At 34.7% G+C, this 19,896-nt stretch overlaps 1 protein-coding gene across 2 annotated transcripts in view; it reads right to left on the minus strand.

The window, feature by feature from the left end:
* The window catches only part of CUL3 (cullin 3), a 99,473-nt gene that overhangs the window by 9,085 nt on the left and 70,492 nt on the right, over positions 1–19,896 (minus strand). For both annotated transcript variants that reach the window (XM_081242232.1, XM_081242231.1), the window contains 6 exons: positions 18,832–19,002; positions 18,120–18,227; positions 13,406–13,530; positions 12,716–12,812; positions 11,096–11,230; positions 4,002–4,188 (listed from right to left, as the gene is read on the minus strand). In XM_081242232.1, the coding sequence (XP_081098358.1) occupies positions 4,002–4,188; positions 11,096–11,230; positions 12,716–12,812; positions 13,406–13,530; positions 18,120–18,227; positions 18,832–19,002 (823 nt within the window). The remainder of the gene's footprint in view (positions 1–4,001; positions 4,189–11,095; positions 11,231–12,715; positions 12,813–13,405; positions 13,531–18,119; positions 18,228–18,831; positions 19,003–19,896) is intronic.

A 19,896-nucleotide genomic window follows, 5' to 3' on the forward strand; every position in this document is an offset into this window, starting at 1 on the left:
AGACTTGTACTCAGAAAACTATAAAACACTTATGAAAGAAATCAAAGATGACATAAACAGATGGAGAAATATATCATGTTCTTGGGTTGGAAGAATCAATACTGTGAAAATGACTATACTACCCAAAGCAATCTACAGATTCAATGCAATCCCTATCAAACTACCAATGGCATTCTTCACGGAATTAGAACAAAGAAGTTTACAATTCGTATGGAAACACAAAAGACCCCGAATAGCCAAAGCATCTTGAGAAAGAAAAATGGAGTTGGAGGAATCAGGCTCCCCGACTTCAAACTACACCACAAAGCTACAGTAATCAAGACAGTACAGTAGTGGCACAAAAACAGAAATACAGATCGATGGTACGGGACAGAATGCCCAGAGATAAACCCACGCACATATGGTCAACTAATTTACGACAAAGGAGGCAAGAACATACGATGGAGAAAAGACAGCCTCTTCAATAAGTGGTGCTGGGAAAACTGGACAGCTACATGTAAAAGTATTAAATTAGAACACTACCTAACACCATACACAAAAATAAACTCCAAATGGGTTAAAGATTTAAATGTAAGACCAGACACTATAAAACTCTTAGGGGAAAACATAGGAAAAACACTCTTTGACGTTTAAACCACAGCAAGATCGTTTTTGACCTACCTTCTAGAGTAAGGGAAATAAAAGCAAAAAGAAACAAATGGGACTTAATTAAACTTAAAAGCTTTTGCACAGCAACGGAAACCATAAACAAGACAAAAAGACAACCCTCAGAATGGGAGAAAATATTTGCAAATGAAACAACAAAGGATTAATCTCCAAAATATACAAACAGCTCATGGAGCTCAATATCAAAAAAACAAACAATCCAGTTTAAAAATGGGTGGAAGACCTAAATAGACACTTCACAAAGGAAGACACACAGATGGCCAAGAGGCACATGAAAAGATGCTCAATATCACTAATTATTAGAGAAATGCAAATCAAAGCTACAATGAGGTATAACCTCATGTTGGTCAGAATGGCCGTTATCAAGAAATCTAGAAACAATAAATGCTGGAAAGGGTGTGGTGAAAAGGGAACTCTCCTGCACTGTTGGTGGGAATGTAAACTGATACAACCACTATGGAAAACAGTATGGAGGTTCCTTAAAAAACTAAAACTAGAATTACCATATGACCCAACAATCCCACTGGGCATATACCCTGGGAAAACCATAATTCAGAAAGAGACATGTACCACAATGTTCACTGCAGCACTATTTACAATAGCCAGGACATGGAACCAACCTATATGTCCAATGACAGATGAATGGATAAAAAAGATGTGGCACTTATATACAATGGAATATTACTCAGCCATAAAAAGAAAACTGGAGTTATTTGTAGTGAGGTGGATGGACCCAGAGTCTGTCACACAGAGTGAAGTAAATCAGAAAGAGAAAAACAAATATCATATATTAACACATATATGTGGAATCTATAAAAAAGAGGTAGACATAGAAAATGGACTTGAGGACATGGGGTGGGAGGGCGAAACTGGGGCAAAGTGAGAGTAGCATCGACATACATACACTACCGAATGTAAAATAGTTGGCTGATGGGAAGCAGCTGCATAGCACAGGGAGATGGGCTTAGTGCTTTGCAATGACCTAGAGACGTGGGATAGAGAGGATGGCAGGGAGGCTCAAAAGGGAGGGGATATGGGGACACGGCTAATTCACTTTCTTGTGCAACAGAAACTAACACAGTATTGTGAAGCAATTATACTCCAATAAAGAGCTATTTTAAAAAATGCTGTAGGAAATATATACATATATGAAGGGAGGAGAGGGAGAGCACGAGGGTGGAAATAAGGGTGCTTGAGCAAATGTGGCAAAATTTTAACGATTATCTATTAGAGCGTTTTTCACTTTTCCTGCAGATGTGAAAATATATAAAATAAAATGGTGGAGGGAAATAAACAACTTTTTAACAATCCACTTGGTTCATCTAAATTTGGTCACCTAAATTAATATACTCAGATAAATGGGAAGATTGTGGTGATACACACTGAATTATGATGTTTTTAAAAATGTGAGGGCAGGAGCTCACTCCCAGAGCCTAGCACAATACTCTCTGCATTTAAGAAGAGCAGAACAAGGGTATGTGCTGTGTAGGTGGGTACCTAAGTATCTAGATGTATTAGGAGGAAAGGGACAGAGAAGGTGAGTGCTGGTGGTGGGGAAGGCTGTCAACTATAGAAATCACTGTAAAATACAACAAATCTAATTCTTTTCAAAGGTTGTGTTATTTGAGTAAATGCTTTTCAGTTTTTGCTTGAATGTCTATTACTGACCACGGTAAAAAGCAGCATAAGTAGGTAAGATCAGCCTCTCTGAATATTTGATTACGAGCCTGAGTACTTTCTCAAAAAGGCAAACATGTATTTTGACAACTTTAAAAAAAACTATGTGGTCACAATACTTATCACTAGAGAGAAAATTTTAACTTCTACAAAATATCAGTAAGAGCCGAGATAATCTAAACACCATTTCAAAATGAAAAACATTTTTCTTCACAGAATTTTACAGCTGAAAAGAACTTTAAAAGGTCATCGAGTCAAATTCTTCATCATGTATAACTATTCCTATTTTAATCAGATCTAAAATACTACACACACACACATAACACCAAAAATTAACAATCTATGAAGAAGACTATTTTTTTGATAATCACAATAATATCTGACAATATTTGCAGGGCATGATGGAATCCTGCATTACAAAGACACTTATTTATTTAGGATAAAGCAGGGTGAGGCTAGGTATTTCAGATATGTATCACCATATATCCTCCAAATCTGAGATTCAAGTAAGTCCTGATATCCAAAACCCATTTCTGCCCAAAACTATAAAGTCATATGTCTTGTACTAGGAGAAGAAATTTTATTCCATGACCCTCCTTAGCACAGTTCTGTTTTATTTTTAATATACATCTGTGTCCCAAAGATATGGATCAATTTTGGTGATGAAGATAAGATACAATGATAAGGTTTGCAATGATGGGACAAAGTAGTCAAGATTGTAAAGAGAGACCACCCTGCTTTGAAAAGAATATCCAATTAGGGTCAAAAAGAAAAACAAAAGTGTATATAAAAAGTTCTTGAATCAATATATTCTGGCAATCAATTGTATATTTAACATTAAATAATTTAAAAAAATAAAAAAATTTTAAAAAGACTTTATCTTTTATTAATACATAATGTAAAACCATTTTCAAATCAGAAAATTGTAGTCATTTAAAAAGTTAATCTTACTGTACAGATATATTAGCTGTAATGGATAAACTACCACTGGGAAACTTACCTAATACTAGTTTTGAAACCAGATAGCAAGCTACATTAGAGTTTTAAAAATCAGCAAAGGTGAAGTGCCTTTTTTACTCCTTAAATGCATAGAAAATATACACCTTACATTGCTAAATATACAACAAGTAGGACGTTTACCATCAACCTAAAAAAAAGCTGTACCAAAATCTGTTCACAACAGGGTCATCACTGGTTTTCAGTTAGAGAGAGAATATGGGTTTTTAAATTTTGAAACTTAGAATTTATCAAATATAAATAGTTGCATTTAAAGATTAAATTTTAAGTAGGTAACTCCCAGTGTTGAGAAATTTGTAAATGTTTTAAAATAGACATCAATGACTATTAGTTAAACCAGTTAAAAACAATTATAAGTACTAATATGTTCATAAAATTATATTTCACTTGTTGAAAACCATATGGAAATAAATACTTGTTCACATTATGAATGACTTTTTAAAATGCTTACTGTACTTGGATTCAACTGCATTTTGACAGGAACACATATCAATAAAAGTGCTTTATTTCTTAAGCCTGTATGTCATGCAGCACCAGAAAAGCACTACTTTTTAAAAAATAGAAATCCAACAATTAAGAATTTTTTTAGAAAGAAGAAATACATATAATTTTTTGAGAGAGAGAAATATAATTCCAGATACCTGTTTGAATCTTGACTCTGTGTAGTTTGGATGTGAACTGATCATTAACTGTAAATATGTGACCATTTTCTATTTCCTTTGACTTGGGTTCCTTTGTGAGAACCCGCTGTGTTGGTTTACCACAGGCGAGGGACTGCAGGGCTCTAACAAGTTCTCTTTCAGGGATATCTGTCTCTTGTTGGATTTCCTGAAATTTCATCAGATTAACATAATTAGACTTTTTGAAAGATTAATTAGTAAGTAAAATTGACCAAGCAGTAATTAGAGGTAATTCCATTAAATAATTTACAACAAAGAACTTCCTATTATGACTCTAAAATCTCTTATTTGAACAAATTATAGAAAAAGGTAGTTCAAATTACAAAATACTGAAAAGACATGTACTTTTTGTTTCAGAGTTATAAAGCATAGTCTAAGAATGTCATCCAGCAGAGATTATTAAGGGACCTGCTTTAATATTTAGGTAAAAAGCAAAGTGTTAATCAACATATGATTGCTAATTTTAGAAATACTCTACAATCTTCCTCTCAAGTTTATCCATATTACTCTTTTGCTTAGCAACTTCTTTCCTAGAAATAAGCAAAGTAAGCCTGACCTAAGGTCTTCTATCATAGTATCAAAATTTACAATCCAAGTTGACCATTTTTACTGCCTGTATAACCAAATTAAAAAAAAATTAAATACTTGATAATTAATGCTAAATATGAAAAGCAATATGAAATATATTTTGAAGTGGTGGTAATTTTTGCTACATTATTATGGCATGAATAAAATGTAATACTGGAAAAACAAGCAGTTCAGGAAAAGAGTGAATCTGTAACTTTTAAATTCATTATATTCTTTTTATGTCAATGGGACAGTAAGAGAATTGTACATGTATATGATTTAGTCCCTTCACATCTACAGGTACTGTATGGTGCAGCAAATCTTCATATTAGGATACATCATTTTGATTCACTGTATAAAGCTGTTTTTTTCTCAAAAGGAGCTCAGGAAGAGTGGGCATAAAGATGGTGTTATTCAGAGTATGTAACTGATCTGGAAAGAGTTGTTCTCCCTTTCACAAGTCTCTGAGGAACAGTTTAGGCTTTTCTAAAGGACTGTCAGGTCAGTGAGACTGAAAGAAATGTGACCTTTAGTGATGATGATGCATATTCCCTTGCTTCAAATGATCTCAGTATGTCTACATACTTTAGACATATAAATGTTAATCCCAGCAAATTAAATAGGTGCTATTAATTAGAATGTTAACTGTATTTACTATGTACATGCTAAAAGTGATTTATTTACATGTATTATTGTTTAACCATAGTCAAAGAACCGGAAATACCTTCTTAGGTGGTATTTTAACAACTACAGATCATTCCTAGAGGTAGCTACAGATCTTCTTCAAATCACAACGGGGTTATGTCCTAATAACCTCATAGCACTGAATAAGCTGAAAATGCATCTAATGCGTGTAACCTACTGAACATCCTAGCTGAGCCTAGCTCGCCTTAAACATGCTCAGAACACGTACCTTAGCCTATAGTTGGGCAAAATCATCTAACACAAAGCCTATTTTTTATAATAGTGTTGAATATCTCACGTAATTATTGAATATTGTACTAAAAGTAAAAAGCAGAATGGTTGTATGGGTACAGAATGGTGGTAAGTGTATCAGTTGTTTACTCTTGTGATCACCTAGCTGAGAGCTGCAGCTTGCTGATCCCAGCCTGGGAAAAGATCAAAATTCAAAGTACAGCCTCAACCGAATGCATACTGCTTTGTGCCATCATAAAGTTGAAAAAACTTAAGTCAAACCACCATAAGTCAGGAACTGTCTGTACTGCAATTCAATGTTCATCCTTCTATGCCATTTTTTAAAATACATCTACGTATATATATATACACACACACACACATGAATACAAATACACATATGCATGTATGTACATTAATAAACTTACCTATACACTAGTATTAGTGTTAAATATAAACAGGATCACACCATATGAATTCTTCCATTGATGATTTTGCATGTTTGCATAATGACGTTAAAGCTACAGGGAACTCCATAGTACTGTTCTCTCACAATATGGAGATTGAGATTGTATCCAATTTTGTGATGGAGCATGCATTTCTGCCTGAGTACAAGAGCTAGGTTTCTGAAGCATATTTCTAGAAATGTACTTGTTTCCTCAGAGTTATAAAGATTTTATATTTGACAGACAGTGACAAACTGCCTTTCAAGTTTCTTAACTATTTAACTTCACAGCAGTTATAAGTATTCATTCTCTCTACCTCAAACACAGAACTGTCTTTTTCTTTTGCCCATCTATTGGGCTAAAAATGGTATCTCATTATTTTAATTTGTACTTCTATAACCAATAGGAGAAAAAAATATCTTTTTATGTTTACAAGGTATCTGTAACTCTTCTGTGCTTTATCTATTTGTATTTCTTCCACGTTTTTCTATTCAACTGTTTTTGTATTGATTTACTGGTGCTCTTTACGTATTACAGTTTTCAATACTCTTACTTGCTGTAAATTTCTCCTAGACTCTTTATCTTCTCTTTTAACTTATTTCATCATTTACATGTTTTATTACTTTTCCATTCCCACAAATGAAGTAGCAGTTATTTTAATTTAGTTTATTAGAAATGGTAAATATATCGCATTCCAAACACCTCTGTATATACTAATCTGTTTCTGGACTCCCTATTTTGTTCAAGTGACCTATTTGTCTACACATGTTAAAAACAATTGTAACTTTGAGGTATGTCTGGGTATTAAGACATACTCCTTTCCCTCTTACTGGGCCTTCCCATCTCCCAAATCCCTGCCCCTCTTTGCCTATTCTTGTGCATTTTCTTGCCCGGGTGAATTCTGGGATCAGCCTGTCAAGTTTCACAGAAAAGAAATCTTCCGCAGATTTGGACTGACATTTCACTGAATTTATAGGTGACTTAAAAAAAAAAAACAAAACTCCTTTATAACACATAGCTTTCCCTTTCCGGTACATTTACCCTTCCATATTCTTTTATTGCCTTTTTCGTGTAAGTCTTCTACTTTTTGTGTTAGGATGATTCCTAGAAAGATTATGATTCCTATTAAAACATCCTTTTCCTCATGTCATTTTCAGATTAATTCTGATGTAGAGAAAAGCTGACTCATAGTAAGTATGATTTATAGAAAAACTTTTCAACCAAACTCATTTCTCAGTTATTATTATAGCTGACAATCATACTGTCTACAAACTTTGTCAACTCCTGATATTTATAAATTTCATTCCTTTTTCTTTTCTAGTGTGTTAATTAGGACCTGCAGAACAAGGCTGGATAGTAGCAGTAAAGGCAGGTATCCTAAATTGTTCCTAACCTTAATGGGAAGGTGTCTAACATTTTACTACTAATTACTGTTTGCTCAGGTTTCTTATTTAAAGCTTAGGTCTCTCATTAGATACACCCATAAGCCATTAGGCATTTCATTCTATTCTTAGGTGGCTAAGAGTCCCCCATCTGGAAATAAGAAGTGGGGACTGACTTTTCTTGTGTGCTTTTTGCACATTTGTGGAAATCATTGACTTTCTCCTTGAAATGATGTCTGGTAATATAGCAGGTGATCAGTTAATTATTATTATTACTTTAAAATCTCAGTAACTATCTGTTAACAAATTCCTTCTCTGTATTCCAGGAGTAAACCCTGTTTGGACAGAGTGGATTATTATTTCAATAGACTGAATATAACTTGCTAGTAATATTTTACTTAAGATTTGTGTATTTATTTTGAATAATCTATAGCTTTCCTTCCTTTTTTGTATTTTCCTTGTTCAGTTTAGTAATAAGGTTATGCCAGCCTCAGATATTTCCCAAGAACAATTTGTGTATTTTGCTTTCTGAGTTCAAAGTTCCCTGTATAGCTTTGAATTTTAATTTGCTAATTGTGTTATTCAAATCTTCTATATCCCTCTTTTTTATAGTATAGTCAATCAGTACATTTGTGAGGGATTTCTGTAACTGTGGAATTATCTATTTCCCCTTGTACTTCCAACCATTTTCCTTCATATATTGTTATGTCACATTAATGTCATAAGCTCTCGATGAAATATCAATTACCACTGTTGTTTAATGGTATTCTATTCAAATTCTGTCTGACATTAATTTTGCTACTGTCTACAATTAGCTTTTATATTTCAGACTCATTCTCAGAAATTTTTGAAAAGTATAATAAAGAACATTCAGAAAAATATGTATTAATATCCATACCTCTTTCAAAAATTAAATGCTATTATTAAAAATCCAAGGTACAGATTACCACTATATGTATTTCTGTATTTTAGCTGTTCTAAGTCACAATACGGACTTCATTCCAAAAACTATATAAGAAGAGGAAAAAGCGTGAGCAGCCTGACTACTACAGATTAAATGTGACACTACAATAAATGTCACCTTTTGTAGGCAGTTTCCAAGATGGCCCACAATGATCCTGGTATGTTTTAACCTTGTGTGGTCCCCTCACTGCATCAGGGCTGACTTGAGTGACCCACAAAATAAGGAAGTGACGATATGTGACGTCCAAGGCTGGGTCATAAAGGCACTGCAGGTTCTGCCTGGGTCTCTTGGATCGCTTGCTCTAGGGAAAGTTAGCCACCAGGAGGCAAGGACAATCAAACAGCCATGTTTGGTAAAGCCTATGTGGAGAGAAACTAAGACCTCTTACCAACAGCCAAAACAAACTTGCCAGCCACGTGGAAGAAGGCACATACCAATAGCATTTTCCAGCCCTAGACAAACATTAGACAACTGAAGCCCCAGCTGACATCTTAATGTAACCTCACGAATGAGTCCAAGCCAGAACCACCCAGAAAGCCCCTCCTGAATCCCCAACCCACAAATACCACGAAAGATAATAAGCTGTTAGTGGTTGTTTTAAAACATGAATTTGAGACCTGTTGTGTAGCATTAAATAATGAATACACCATCTTACTGAACTTAGAAAGAAAGAATATTCAAAGATAAGAGGTCAGCTTCCTTTAGTAATTACTATAGTTAAATACTTTTAACTGTCTCCTCTAATTTGTGGCGATTTCTGTAAAAGAGATGTCTAATAAAACTTATGCAGCGACTGACTATAAGCCCATAGTGTGAGTAAAGACAAAAAACTTCATGTGCCTTTTCACTATTCCCCGGTTTGAGATGCAAACAGTCAGAAGGTTCTGGAGCCATAGGAATGGCATTTTACTTACTTACGCTCAGGCTTCTGGTTTGTGACTTAGCTAAAATTTAAAATATTACAGGAATTTTCTACTTAATTTTACCTTCTACCTAAATCACTGCTCACTAGCCTCAGTGATTGCAAGCTGACTGGGACGAGAAAAGAAAGCTTGAACCATTAAAATTACTAGCAATTCCAATAATGGCTTAAGAAGATCAATTTATGTTTTTGTTTATCCCATTATTTTTGCCAGCTCTTTATAAAGTAGGACTCTGAAAACCAACTGCAGCATTTATCAAGTAGCTTATTTTGTTTCAAATATATTATCCATGAGAACAGCAGATTAAAACATCCAAGCTGTTAAAGATAATTCAATTCCACCTGTCTGAAAAGGCTTACAATGTTTGGGTAAGGTACTCAATACTTACTTAATCAATATTCTTTAGAACTCAATCACATTTAACTTGTGCTTGAAAATTCAAGTTATTCCCTAGGTAAAAACACGCCTGGAAATTTATGAGAGCAAAACCTCTTGCCTTAGCCACTAACCTAAAAATAAAACACTTACGTTTCAAAATCTTTCCTTGAGGTGAATCACATAAAAACAGTCATCCCTTAACTATATCATCATCACAAAAAGGGAATATGGAGATGAGTATTAAAACAGGCCTAGAATTTAATCTTGCTCTTCATTTCAAACTTAAACTTCTTTCTTCCTATGTTCATTCACCTATGTCTGAAAATTGATTTTCAGTTAAGTATAAATACGGCTATAATTCTACAGCTTTTTAAAATATTCTTTATCTTTAATTTAAACTTATTAAAAATCACACGATCTTCATTTCAACTCCAACCTACTCATCAAAGGTATGGGAAAAGACTAAATGAATTTAATTCAACCAAATCATGACTTAATGGGAGAAATAAGAAGTATATTATAATATATATACAGTTACTCTTAGAAAAAAAAAGAAAGTTGACACTATCAAAATAGTGTAAAATTAGCATAAGGATAGACATAGAAATTAATGAAATAGATCAGAGTGTGCAGAAATAGACCCACATATATATGGTCAACTGAATTTTTTTTTTTTTTAATAAAGGGCTCAAAGTAATTCAAAGGGAAAAGACTAGTGCTTTTGACAAATGATGCTGAAATGAACAACTGAATACCTATGTGTGGGGAGGAAATAATCCTTACCTCTAACCATACCAAAAAAATTAACTTGAAATTGATCATAGGACTAAATGTAAAAGCTAAAACTATAAATCACTTAGAAAATCTTTGCAAACTTGGGATAGCCAATAATTTTAGATAGGATATCAAAAGCATGAACCATAAACATAAAGAAGTGGCCACTGGACTTCATCAATATTAAAAAGTTCTGCTCTTTCAGAATATAACATTAAGAAAATGAAAAGGCAAGTGACAGACTGTGAGAAAATATTCACAGAACATAGATTTGACGACGGATTTGTATCCAGAATTTGTAAAGAACTTTTAAAAAACCTGATAAAGATATGAACAAAGAATTCACCAAACAAGACATAGAAGTGGCGTATGAACAAATAAAAAATGCTCAATGTCATTATTATTAGTCAAGGAAAGAAATTAAATCCACAATGTATAGGTACAATTACACACCAGCTAAAATAGCTAAAATTTAAAAGACTGACAATACTAAATTTTGGAGAGGATGTGGGGCAACTAGAACTCTCCTACACTGCTGGCAGGAATGTAAAATGGTAAAAATCACTTCGGGATGCAGTTTGGCAACTTCTTTAAAAAGTTAAACATACAGCTCTATTCACTACAGTCTAAATCTGAGAACAACCCAAATGCCAGGTGAGAATCTGAAACAACACAATTGGTTAAAATTCACATAACCAGCCCATACCTCAAATGTGTATTTTTCTCTATTATTGAAGAGCATTAATATGGTCATCTGGAAAGTGGAGACTTGCAATATATGCTTCCGCGTATTAGAGCCAGTTACTTGTGCCCCTCCAACACCAACTTCAGATCCATCTTCCTGTTTAATTTTTTAAATATAAAAATAGAAACAAGATATAATTATCCCCTAGTAACTTTAACAGTATATTTGAAAAATAAGTTCTGTAATGCCCAACCTCTCCTTAACAAAATGATATAAACTCATTCCTGTATAAAAAGGAAATGTTATTTTAAAAGTGTACGTGTAAATATGTGTGTATACATGCACACCAAGTCTTTATTTAGGACTGTCCCATTTTTTTCCATTATGAACATTTTAATGTATCTGAGCAAGTAATGAGTAATTCCTTATATTTATAATTAGAATTATGTTAACAGTACACAATGGGATAATAATGGACTTATAAAGATGCTACTGCCATTATACTACTACCCTAAAATAGTATTAGGTTTCTTTCCGTGTGGTCTGATCATGGTAAGAGTTCAAATAATAGCATAGGATGGGGAGAAAAAACCTCTGCCATCCTTAAAGCCTATTCCTGCTCTATGATTTAGAAGTACAAAGTAGAAATTCAGTCCTCAATAATTAACATATGAATTATGTTTTTAAAACCTACTGATCTGTTTAATAAAACCTCAAAAGATAACATGATTATTTAGGGAAAAAAATCTCTCCTTTAAAACAGAAACAAGAAAGCAATAATTAAAAGCTGAGTTCTTTAGTATGTATCCTTGACCTTCCCACTTACAGTTAAATATATAATAGTGTCAAACATTATTCAACTAACTGAACTCTAACGACTATTTCCCACTTCAATTAAGTATAAAAATTAGAACATGTATATAGACATCTTCAACAATATTAAAAAAAAAACTTTGGTGTTACAGTGACAAATAAGATTTTAATTAAAATATTGAATGAAACTGTTATTTGCTGCCAAGATGACAACTTAGGTATTCTTAATGTTTTTTTAGAAGCTTTTTATTATTTTGCCATTTGAAGCCAAATGACCCTGATTTGATTTATACCAAGCAATGAAAGTAAATTATTACTCTAAACCTCACAATTTTACATATAAAAAGGCAATTACTTCTTTAAATGAAGGCACTTCTCTAGTGTATTGTTAATTTTTAAATAATCACTTTAGCAACATTTTGTACATTTTCACAAATCTTAAGTGTTAGCTTTCCCGGTTTCAATTTATTGGAAATAAGGATTATAGGAGACTGAGAGTTTTAAAAAGGGACTCATGGCTTTTTATGCCCTCAAATCCATTATTTTATGCAATATTATCTCAAATCTAATCTTATAAATAAAACATGTAATTATATTATTTATTCCACAAGGAAGGCTACTGGTATAGTCTTCATATTGTCAAATGAAGTTAGCAACTAAGGGAACAGAAATCAATGAATCAAAGCCGAAGTTTCCCTCTTTTTAATATTTGAAACAGGTAAGGAAATAAAAGAAATAATTTATCCAAGTCAACAAAAATCACAAATCACTTCTGTAGACTAATTTTAAGTTACTTAATAAAAATACCTTCAAACTATTAATATTTACCTTTTTAACTGGTCCATAAAAGGTGGCATTGAGATCTGCAGAACCCATATGATGTTGGAGTGTGAGCTGTCGACCACTGTGTTTGGCTAAGTAAAACCTTCAGCAAATCAAACCAGGTTTTTGAGAATCATGTAATTTATATATTTGAAATTATAAACTACCAACCCTTAACAAACATATATGTAAGGGAGACTTCAAAAGCTAAACAAAACCTTAGGAATCAAGTTCCGTTCCAATTTTTTTTACAGAAAAGAAACCCTAAATAAGGGGTGGGGGTGGCTGGGTGGGAAACAGACCTAAGAAACTTAGCTAGATATTAAGTGATAAAGGTAGTACACTAAGTACTTTCTACCAGTACATTTATTTGCCCCTGGCTGCTGCTCAGCCACCGCTGTTTATATGACCACCTTTCTCCATAGGGAACCCAATAAGCAAGTCACCCCAAGCTAGTATCAGACATCAACAATACAAAATATACTCCTAACCATGCACTAATGCTGAAGAAAGCACACTGATATTCCTCTGAAAAGTTTATGCAATTCATCCTTACATATTAAATGCATAAAGGATAACATGGGATTTAAAAAATAGAGTATATTCCCCTTCAATTGGGGACACTACTGAATGCTCAAATTTATCTAAATTCTGGACAATCTGTACTTAGAAATATAAAATTTGATCTACATTTACCTTCTGAATATCTCAAAAGCATGTCTTGGTGCTGGTGGGATGTTGCACTTTGGTGTGGCTGACTGAGTGGGCCAATAACCTGTTGTGAGCACCCGAACTGTGAGATCAACACCACCTAAAGATACCTGTGAAAAAGAGAAGAAAATGTTCCCCCCTAATTAGTTAGGATGTGTTATCTGTTCCATACAGACACTGTGTTAGAGTTATCAAAGTAGTTATCTCCATATCCAACATCCAGCAAATAAAACAAATCTTCTTAAAAGTTACACTCATCCAATGTTTTCCTAATTTTAACTATCCTGGCATATTTATAATTATTGCTTAAGATGCTGAATTTACAATACTGATCAAAGTTCCTAGCATATGAACAAAGTCTTACTGGTGTCATTGAAAAGTACAGAGTTTTTGGCCCTCAAGATTTTTTTCAGATAAAATGTCAAGGGGCCATTATCAGTATCATTTTAGGGAAAATTCTAGAATAATACCTTTCATCTCAGCTTTTAAACATTCTTACCATCTTAACACAGCAACAACACATTTCTAATATCCCAGTCACATTTCAACTATACTGACCAAAACCTCCAAGTTTTCACATGTAGCTCACATTCTAACAACCTCTGCATAGGACACTAGACCCAGTTCTACACAGCAGATGCTCTATAAGCATTTGCATAATGTTTGACTACCTCTACAAAATATATGCTAGCATTACCATCACAATTAGATATTTCTTCTTTTTAAATAAATTACAATTTTAAGAAAACAAAAATAAAACACATCAACAGAAATTCTAAAGGGGGAAATATTATCTTTATTTTTAATATTCACAGCTTGTTTTAAACCATTATTCAATTTTTATGTAACCTGGATGATTTAGTGATAGAAATTCTTTAAAGAGAAAAATGAGTTTATAAATATCAAGAAGTATTCCACACTCAGATTTCTTCATAAATATCTAATAAATGATTTACTCTATTTTAAAGAAATTGAATCCAGAAATCTTACATGACACATAGGAGAGATGATCACAGTAGACTCTTACTTAGATGATGAATGGAGAAGGGGCTGAGAACTCTTTGTACACTTGTAATTGGAAGGGGGGTCACAACTTGGTTCAATCCACCCAAGACAATGAAGTCTTTCATCTCTTTTCCCATATCTCCACAAGTCTTGCTCCTTAATCTTCAAGTCTTTCCTCAAAATGTCATTTTTTAAAGGAGGCCTTCCTCGACCACTCTTCCTTGCTACAGATTTCCTCTATATCTCCTATCACCAGCTAAGGTGCTATGTAATTACTTATCTTGTTGATCATCTGTCTCCCAGATTGGAAAGTAAGCTCCAACATGTCAGGGATTTTTGTCTATTCTCTGCCGTATAACCAGTGCCTAGAACAACGCTTGGCACAGAAACAATGAGTTATTTGTTAAATTAAGAAAAAGAGGGCTTCCCTGGTGGCACAGTGGTTAAGAATCCGCCTGCCAATGCAGGGGGCACGGGTGCGAGCCCTGGGCCGGGAAGATCCCACATGTTGCGGACCAACTAAGTCCGTGCGCCACAACTACTGAGCCTGCGCTCTAGAGCCTGTGCTCCGCAACAAGAGAAGCCACCGCAATGAGAAGCCTGCGCACTGCAACGAAGAGGAGCCCCTGGCTCACCACAACTAGAGGAAGCCCGCGCACAGCAACGAAGACCCAATACAGACAAAAATAAATAAATAAAATAAATAAATTTATTTTTTAAAAAAAGGAAAAAGAAAAAGAACCTCAAGGAACTATTACTCTAATGGTTTGGACCTTTTCTTTCTAGCTCTCTTAGTAATATATATATATATATATATATATATATATATATATATATATATATATTTTGCGGTACGTGGGCCTCTCACTGTTGTGGCCTCCCCCGTTGCGGAGCACAGGCTCCGGACCCGCAGGCTCAGCGGCCATGGCTCACGGGCCCAGCTGCTCCGCGGCATGTGGGATCTTCCCAGACTGGGGCACGAACCTGTGTCCCCTGCATTGGCAGGCGGACTCTCAACCACTACACCACCAGGGAAGCCCCTCTTAGTAATATTTTTAAGCCATTCAGCTTATTTTCCAAGATAGCACATGACAGGGACAAGTACACAGAAACAGAGGTACCAGAAATGTCTGTCTGGATGTGATATGATTTGCTGATATAAATAAACAGAAATATGATAGCAAGGTGGTTTTCCTGTTCCTATCCCCATTAAAAAAGTAAAACACAGGAAAAAATGCACAAACACTTAAATTTCCCTCAGCATAATAAATATGACTTATCTAAATATAAAATACCACAAGTATTTAGCATTTCAAGAAAAGTACTTGTTAATATGACTTCTGAAAGGAAACAGAAGAGTCATTCTCTTGGTATATTTCAACAGGCCAAGAACCTTTAAGAAAGTTACAAGAGAATTATCTGCGGATTGATGATGTTTTAAAAGGGTTCTAAGATTTCAGAAAGTTCAAGATGTGTTTTGATTCCTCTGTCACTTTTCATCAAATCTTTCTCATGAAGATTAAGGCTTAGGAGACATAAAAGCTTAAGATCCTTAGTTTAAACAATTACAAAATAGCCAATAATTGCATGCAAATAATGGCCTTACAAAGTGAAAGCTGCAACCAGATTAGCAGATATATAACTCTGAGCATCTTGATAAGTACTCTACTTACTGGGTTAACAAATTATGAAACAAATATTCCACCATAAAGTGCAGGATATATCTGAATCATCAAAATAAAAGAATACAAAGTGCACAAACTTCATAACAACAGAAAATAACAAAAGCAAACAACCTGATAAAATGATCATGTTGAACAATCATTCCCTCTTTTTTATTTATTTATTTTTTTTTTCCTTTTTGCGGTATGCGGGCCTCTCACTGTTGTGGCCTCTCCCGTTGCGGAGCACAGGCTCCGGATGCGCAGGCCCAGCGGCCATGGCTCACGGGCCCAGCCGCTCCGCGGCATATGGGATCCTCCCAGACCGGGGCACGAACCCGTATCCCCTGCATCGGCAGGCGGACTCTCAACCACTGCGCCACCAGGGAGGCCCATTCCCTCTTTTTTAAATGAAATAAGTGCAACAGAGTGGTCGAGAGTCAATAAAGGCCGTAATTTTCTTATCAAAAGGCCTTCAACTACCACAGATAAGGTAGTTAGCTAAAAAAATAGTAAGGGTTCTGGACCCATCCAGGAACATTCCTTTACATGGTTTCAATACAGCATTTATTCAGACCAGGTTATCTCCTTATAGCTCTTAATATGTGTAACACTAGTGGAAGAAAAACAAAACAAAAAATGTACCATATGAAAATATGATTTTATCAATGCATTAGACAGAATGAAGCACAAATCCATGAACAATCTAAGAGAGAAAAACATCTATCACATTATTCAGTCCCTGCCCACTCAAATTTCTATTTATCACAGAGTCTATCTTTCCTGCTCTCAGCCTTTCTCCACTGTAAACACCCGAGGCAAATCACACAACTATTTATAACAAAGAGGAAACTGAAGTCCCTCTGAGTCAGAATGTCTTAGTATATATAAATGTCCATTTCTACAGAACTAGGTATTTTCACGTATTTTGTTTGTGATGAGACCTATGGGACCAGTAGAGGTGATGATCTTATATTTAAATATCAAAGAAAAGACCTCCAATTTTTTTTTAATGGTTGTGACATGTCTTAATTATGAAGTAGTACACGGTCAGTTGAGAGAGAAAACATTAAAGAAAAAATGTGGAGTTCTCTAAACTTAAAGTTACAGTTGAAAAACAGTTTAAAAAAAGAAGAGAGAAGGGAAAATTCTGAACTTCATTAAACCCCACTGAATCTTCACAAAACCCCACTGGACTCCAAGGCCCTATACGTTGCAGCTTACTGCCTTCTGGGAATCACAATACAAAACCACATTTATAACACACTAGCATCAGTGTTTTTATACTCAGTTCACCCTCCACCGACCCTGAGGATGTCAGGCCCATTTATCCTGACATTTCAGATGAATAAGAATACTGACGTACAGGAAAATCAGGTAACAATTCTAAGATAGCACCATCCTGGGGTAAAGTAAAAGGAAGAGCATTAAAACTCAGTAAGCTTGCCTAAGCCTGGTATTCTTTCCCTAACCTAAAAATGGTTATAACAGCAGAATCACTATTTATTAAATTTTTAGTATATTCCTTCAAGTGGGGAAGACAAACTAAGTTTTATAAGAAAAAATATTTTAAGATTAATAGTTAGAAAAAGAGGTTATATGGGAGAAATAATTTTTAAAGCACTCACAGACAATACATATGTTGTCACTAATGGCATTTAAAGAAATGACATGGGGTGGGGGGATGGATAAAGTGAGAGATTGAGATTGACATATACACACTACTGTATATAAAATAGATAACTAAGAAGAATCTGCTGCATAGCACAGGGAACTCTACTCAGTACTCTGTAATGGCCTATATGGGAAAAGAATCTAAAAAAAAAGAGTGGATATACGGTATGTACAACTGATTCACTTTGCTGTACACCTGAAACTAATATAACATTGTAAATCAACTAGACTCCAATAAAAGTTTTAAAAAAAATAAAGAAATAACATCAGCAATTCAGTATCTGATTGGATGAAAATGCCCACTACAAAAGACTTCCATAAACACATTTATATAAGTAGAAATTAATGAAGAATCTTACCCCAGTGGCCTGTAGATGTTGCCTGAACTCATCCATAGTTGTGTTTGAGATGCTCATATCCCTGAACATTCCTTCCAGTTTTGATGTGAATTGACATCCACATTCAGTCTGTGGAAGAAAAACAAATATATACAAATAAATTATGGATTTTACTATTAGAAAATGTACAAAGAAACTCTTCCATGTTACTGTCATCCTTCCTAAATCTTTCCAACAGTTGTTCTATGTCTGTGGATACCAACTTCAGTATGATTAAGATTAATCCAGGAATTTTATTTTAAAATACAAATTCCCAGACTCTCTCTGAGATTCCCATAAACCTCACTGAAGTTTCTGCTCAGAACTCTTATGTTTTCAGCAAGAAACACCCATATCAGGTGATATGGGTACAAGTAGTCTGTGGACCACACTTTGTGAAACAAAACTATATGGTGATATTCCCTTTATTGTTTCCCTTGTACTAATCCTCCCCCAGATCTCCATGAATGAATGTATCTGCCACACCAAGAGAAATTCCAGCACACTGTGAATGTCCCAGAACTTGAACAAATCTAAGTACAGCCTGCTCAAAAAAAAAAAAATCTAGTTTTATTAATTTATAGAAATAAGTATTTTAAATCAATTAAGTATTGCCCAGTCACATGTTGCTGGTGCTCAATTATGTGATAATCGTTAGTTACGTGCACTCTATTCCATCTTAAATACACCTTACCTTTAACTTAGAAATCATATTTTTTTCAGAGTCATCAGAAACACTTTTATTTGTGAGAAGTCTCCTTGCCAAGTGTTGTTTATAGTAACGTTCAAATACATCTTTTTCTTGCATAAACCTAAAAAGGACCATTGCCTTATCCAATATTGTTTCTACTTCTTGTTCTGTTAGCTGCAAACCATTGAAAAGACAATTTAACAATTACACAATTTTAGTTCTACAAAAACAGCATCACAGTTCATCAATAGTTTAAAAACACTGTTTGATAACAAACATAAACATCTGGTTGAGATATGTCAGAAGGAGGGATCTAGTGAGAGGAAGTGCCTCCTACTTTATCTAGTAGCAGACTCTTAAATCCTCATCTAGTGCAGCATTAACCAGGGGCTGGAATGGAGTTCCACTCCCTAGTGGGCTACCTCTGAAAGGGAGGCATGAAGTGATACACGGCTGGATTAAAGGATGACTGAGAACAGAAGAAATGAAATTTTAATCACATAAAAGAATTTTACCATGCCCTTGCATAGTATCTAGGCAGAAACTTACATGGCCAAAAGACAGGTATTTTTATATATGCTCATTCAAAATCTAAATTGTGCAACCAGAACGGTAATAATTTGTTATAATTCCAAAAGTAAAAAGGCCTCTTGCCCCTAATCTTTTAAATAAGGGCAAGGTGATACTGTGGTAGGTTGCATTAAGTTTATATTAAAAACTATGGGGCTTCCCTGGTAGCACAGTGGTTGGGAGTCCACCTGCCGATGCAGGGGACATGGGTTCGTGCCCCGGTCCGGGAGGATCCCACACGCCGAGGAGCGGCTGGGCCCGGGAGCCATGGCCGCTGAGCCCGCGCATCCGGAGCCTGTGCTTCGCAGCGGGAGAGGCCACAACAGTGAGAAGCCCGCATACAGAAAAAAAAACCCAAAAAAAAACTATGGTAGACTACTCAGCTGTGTATTTTCTATTTGGTGCCCTTAGTAATCTTCCTCTTATTTGTCTCTTTGTTATAGCTACCTATTTGTTGCTTTGCCCTTCTGTCTCACAAATCCCAAGACAAAGTCAAGA

This window comes from Mesoplodon bidens, assembly GCF_964165515.1.
Source record: "Mesoplodon bidens genome assembly, chromosome: 8".
NCBI lineage: Eukaryota > Metazoa > Chordata > Mammalia > Artiodactyla > Ziphiidae > Mesoplodon > Mesoplodon bidens.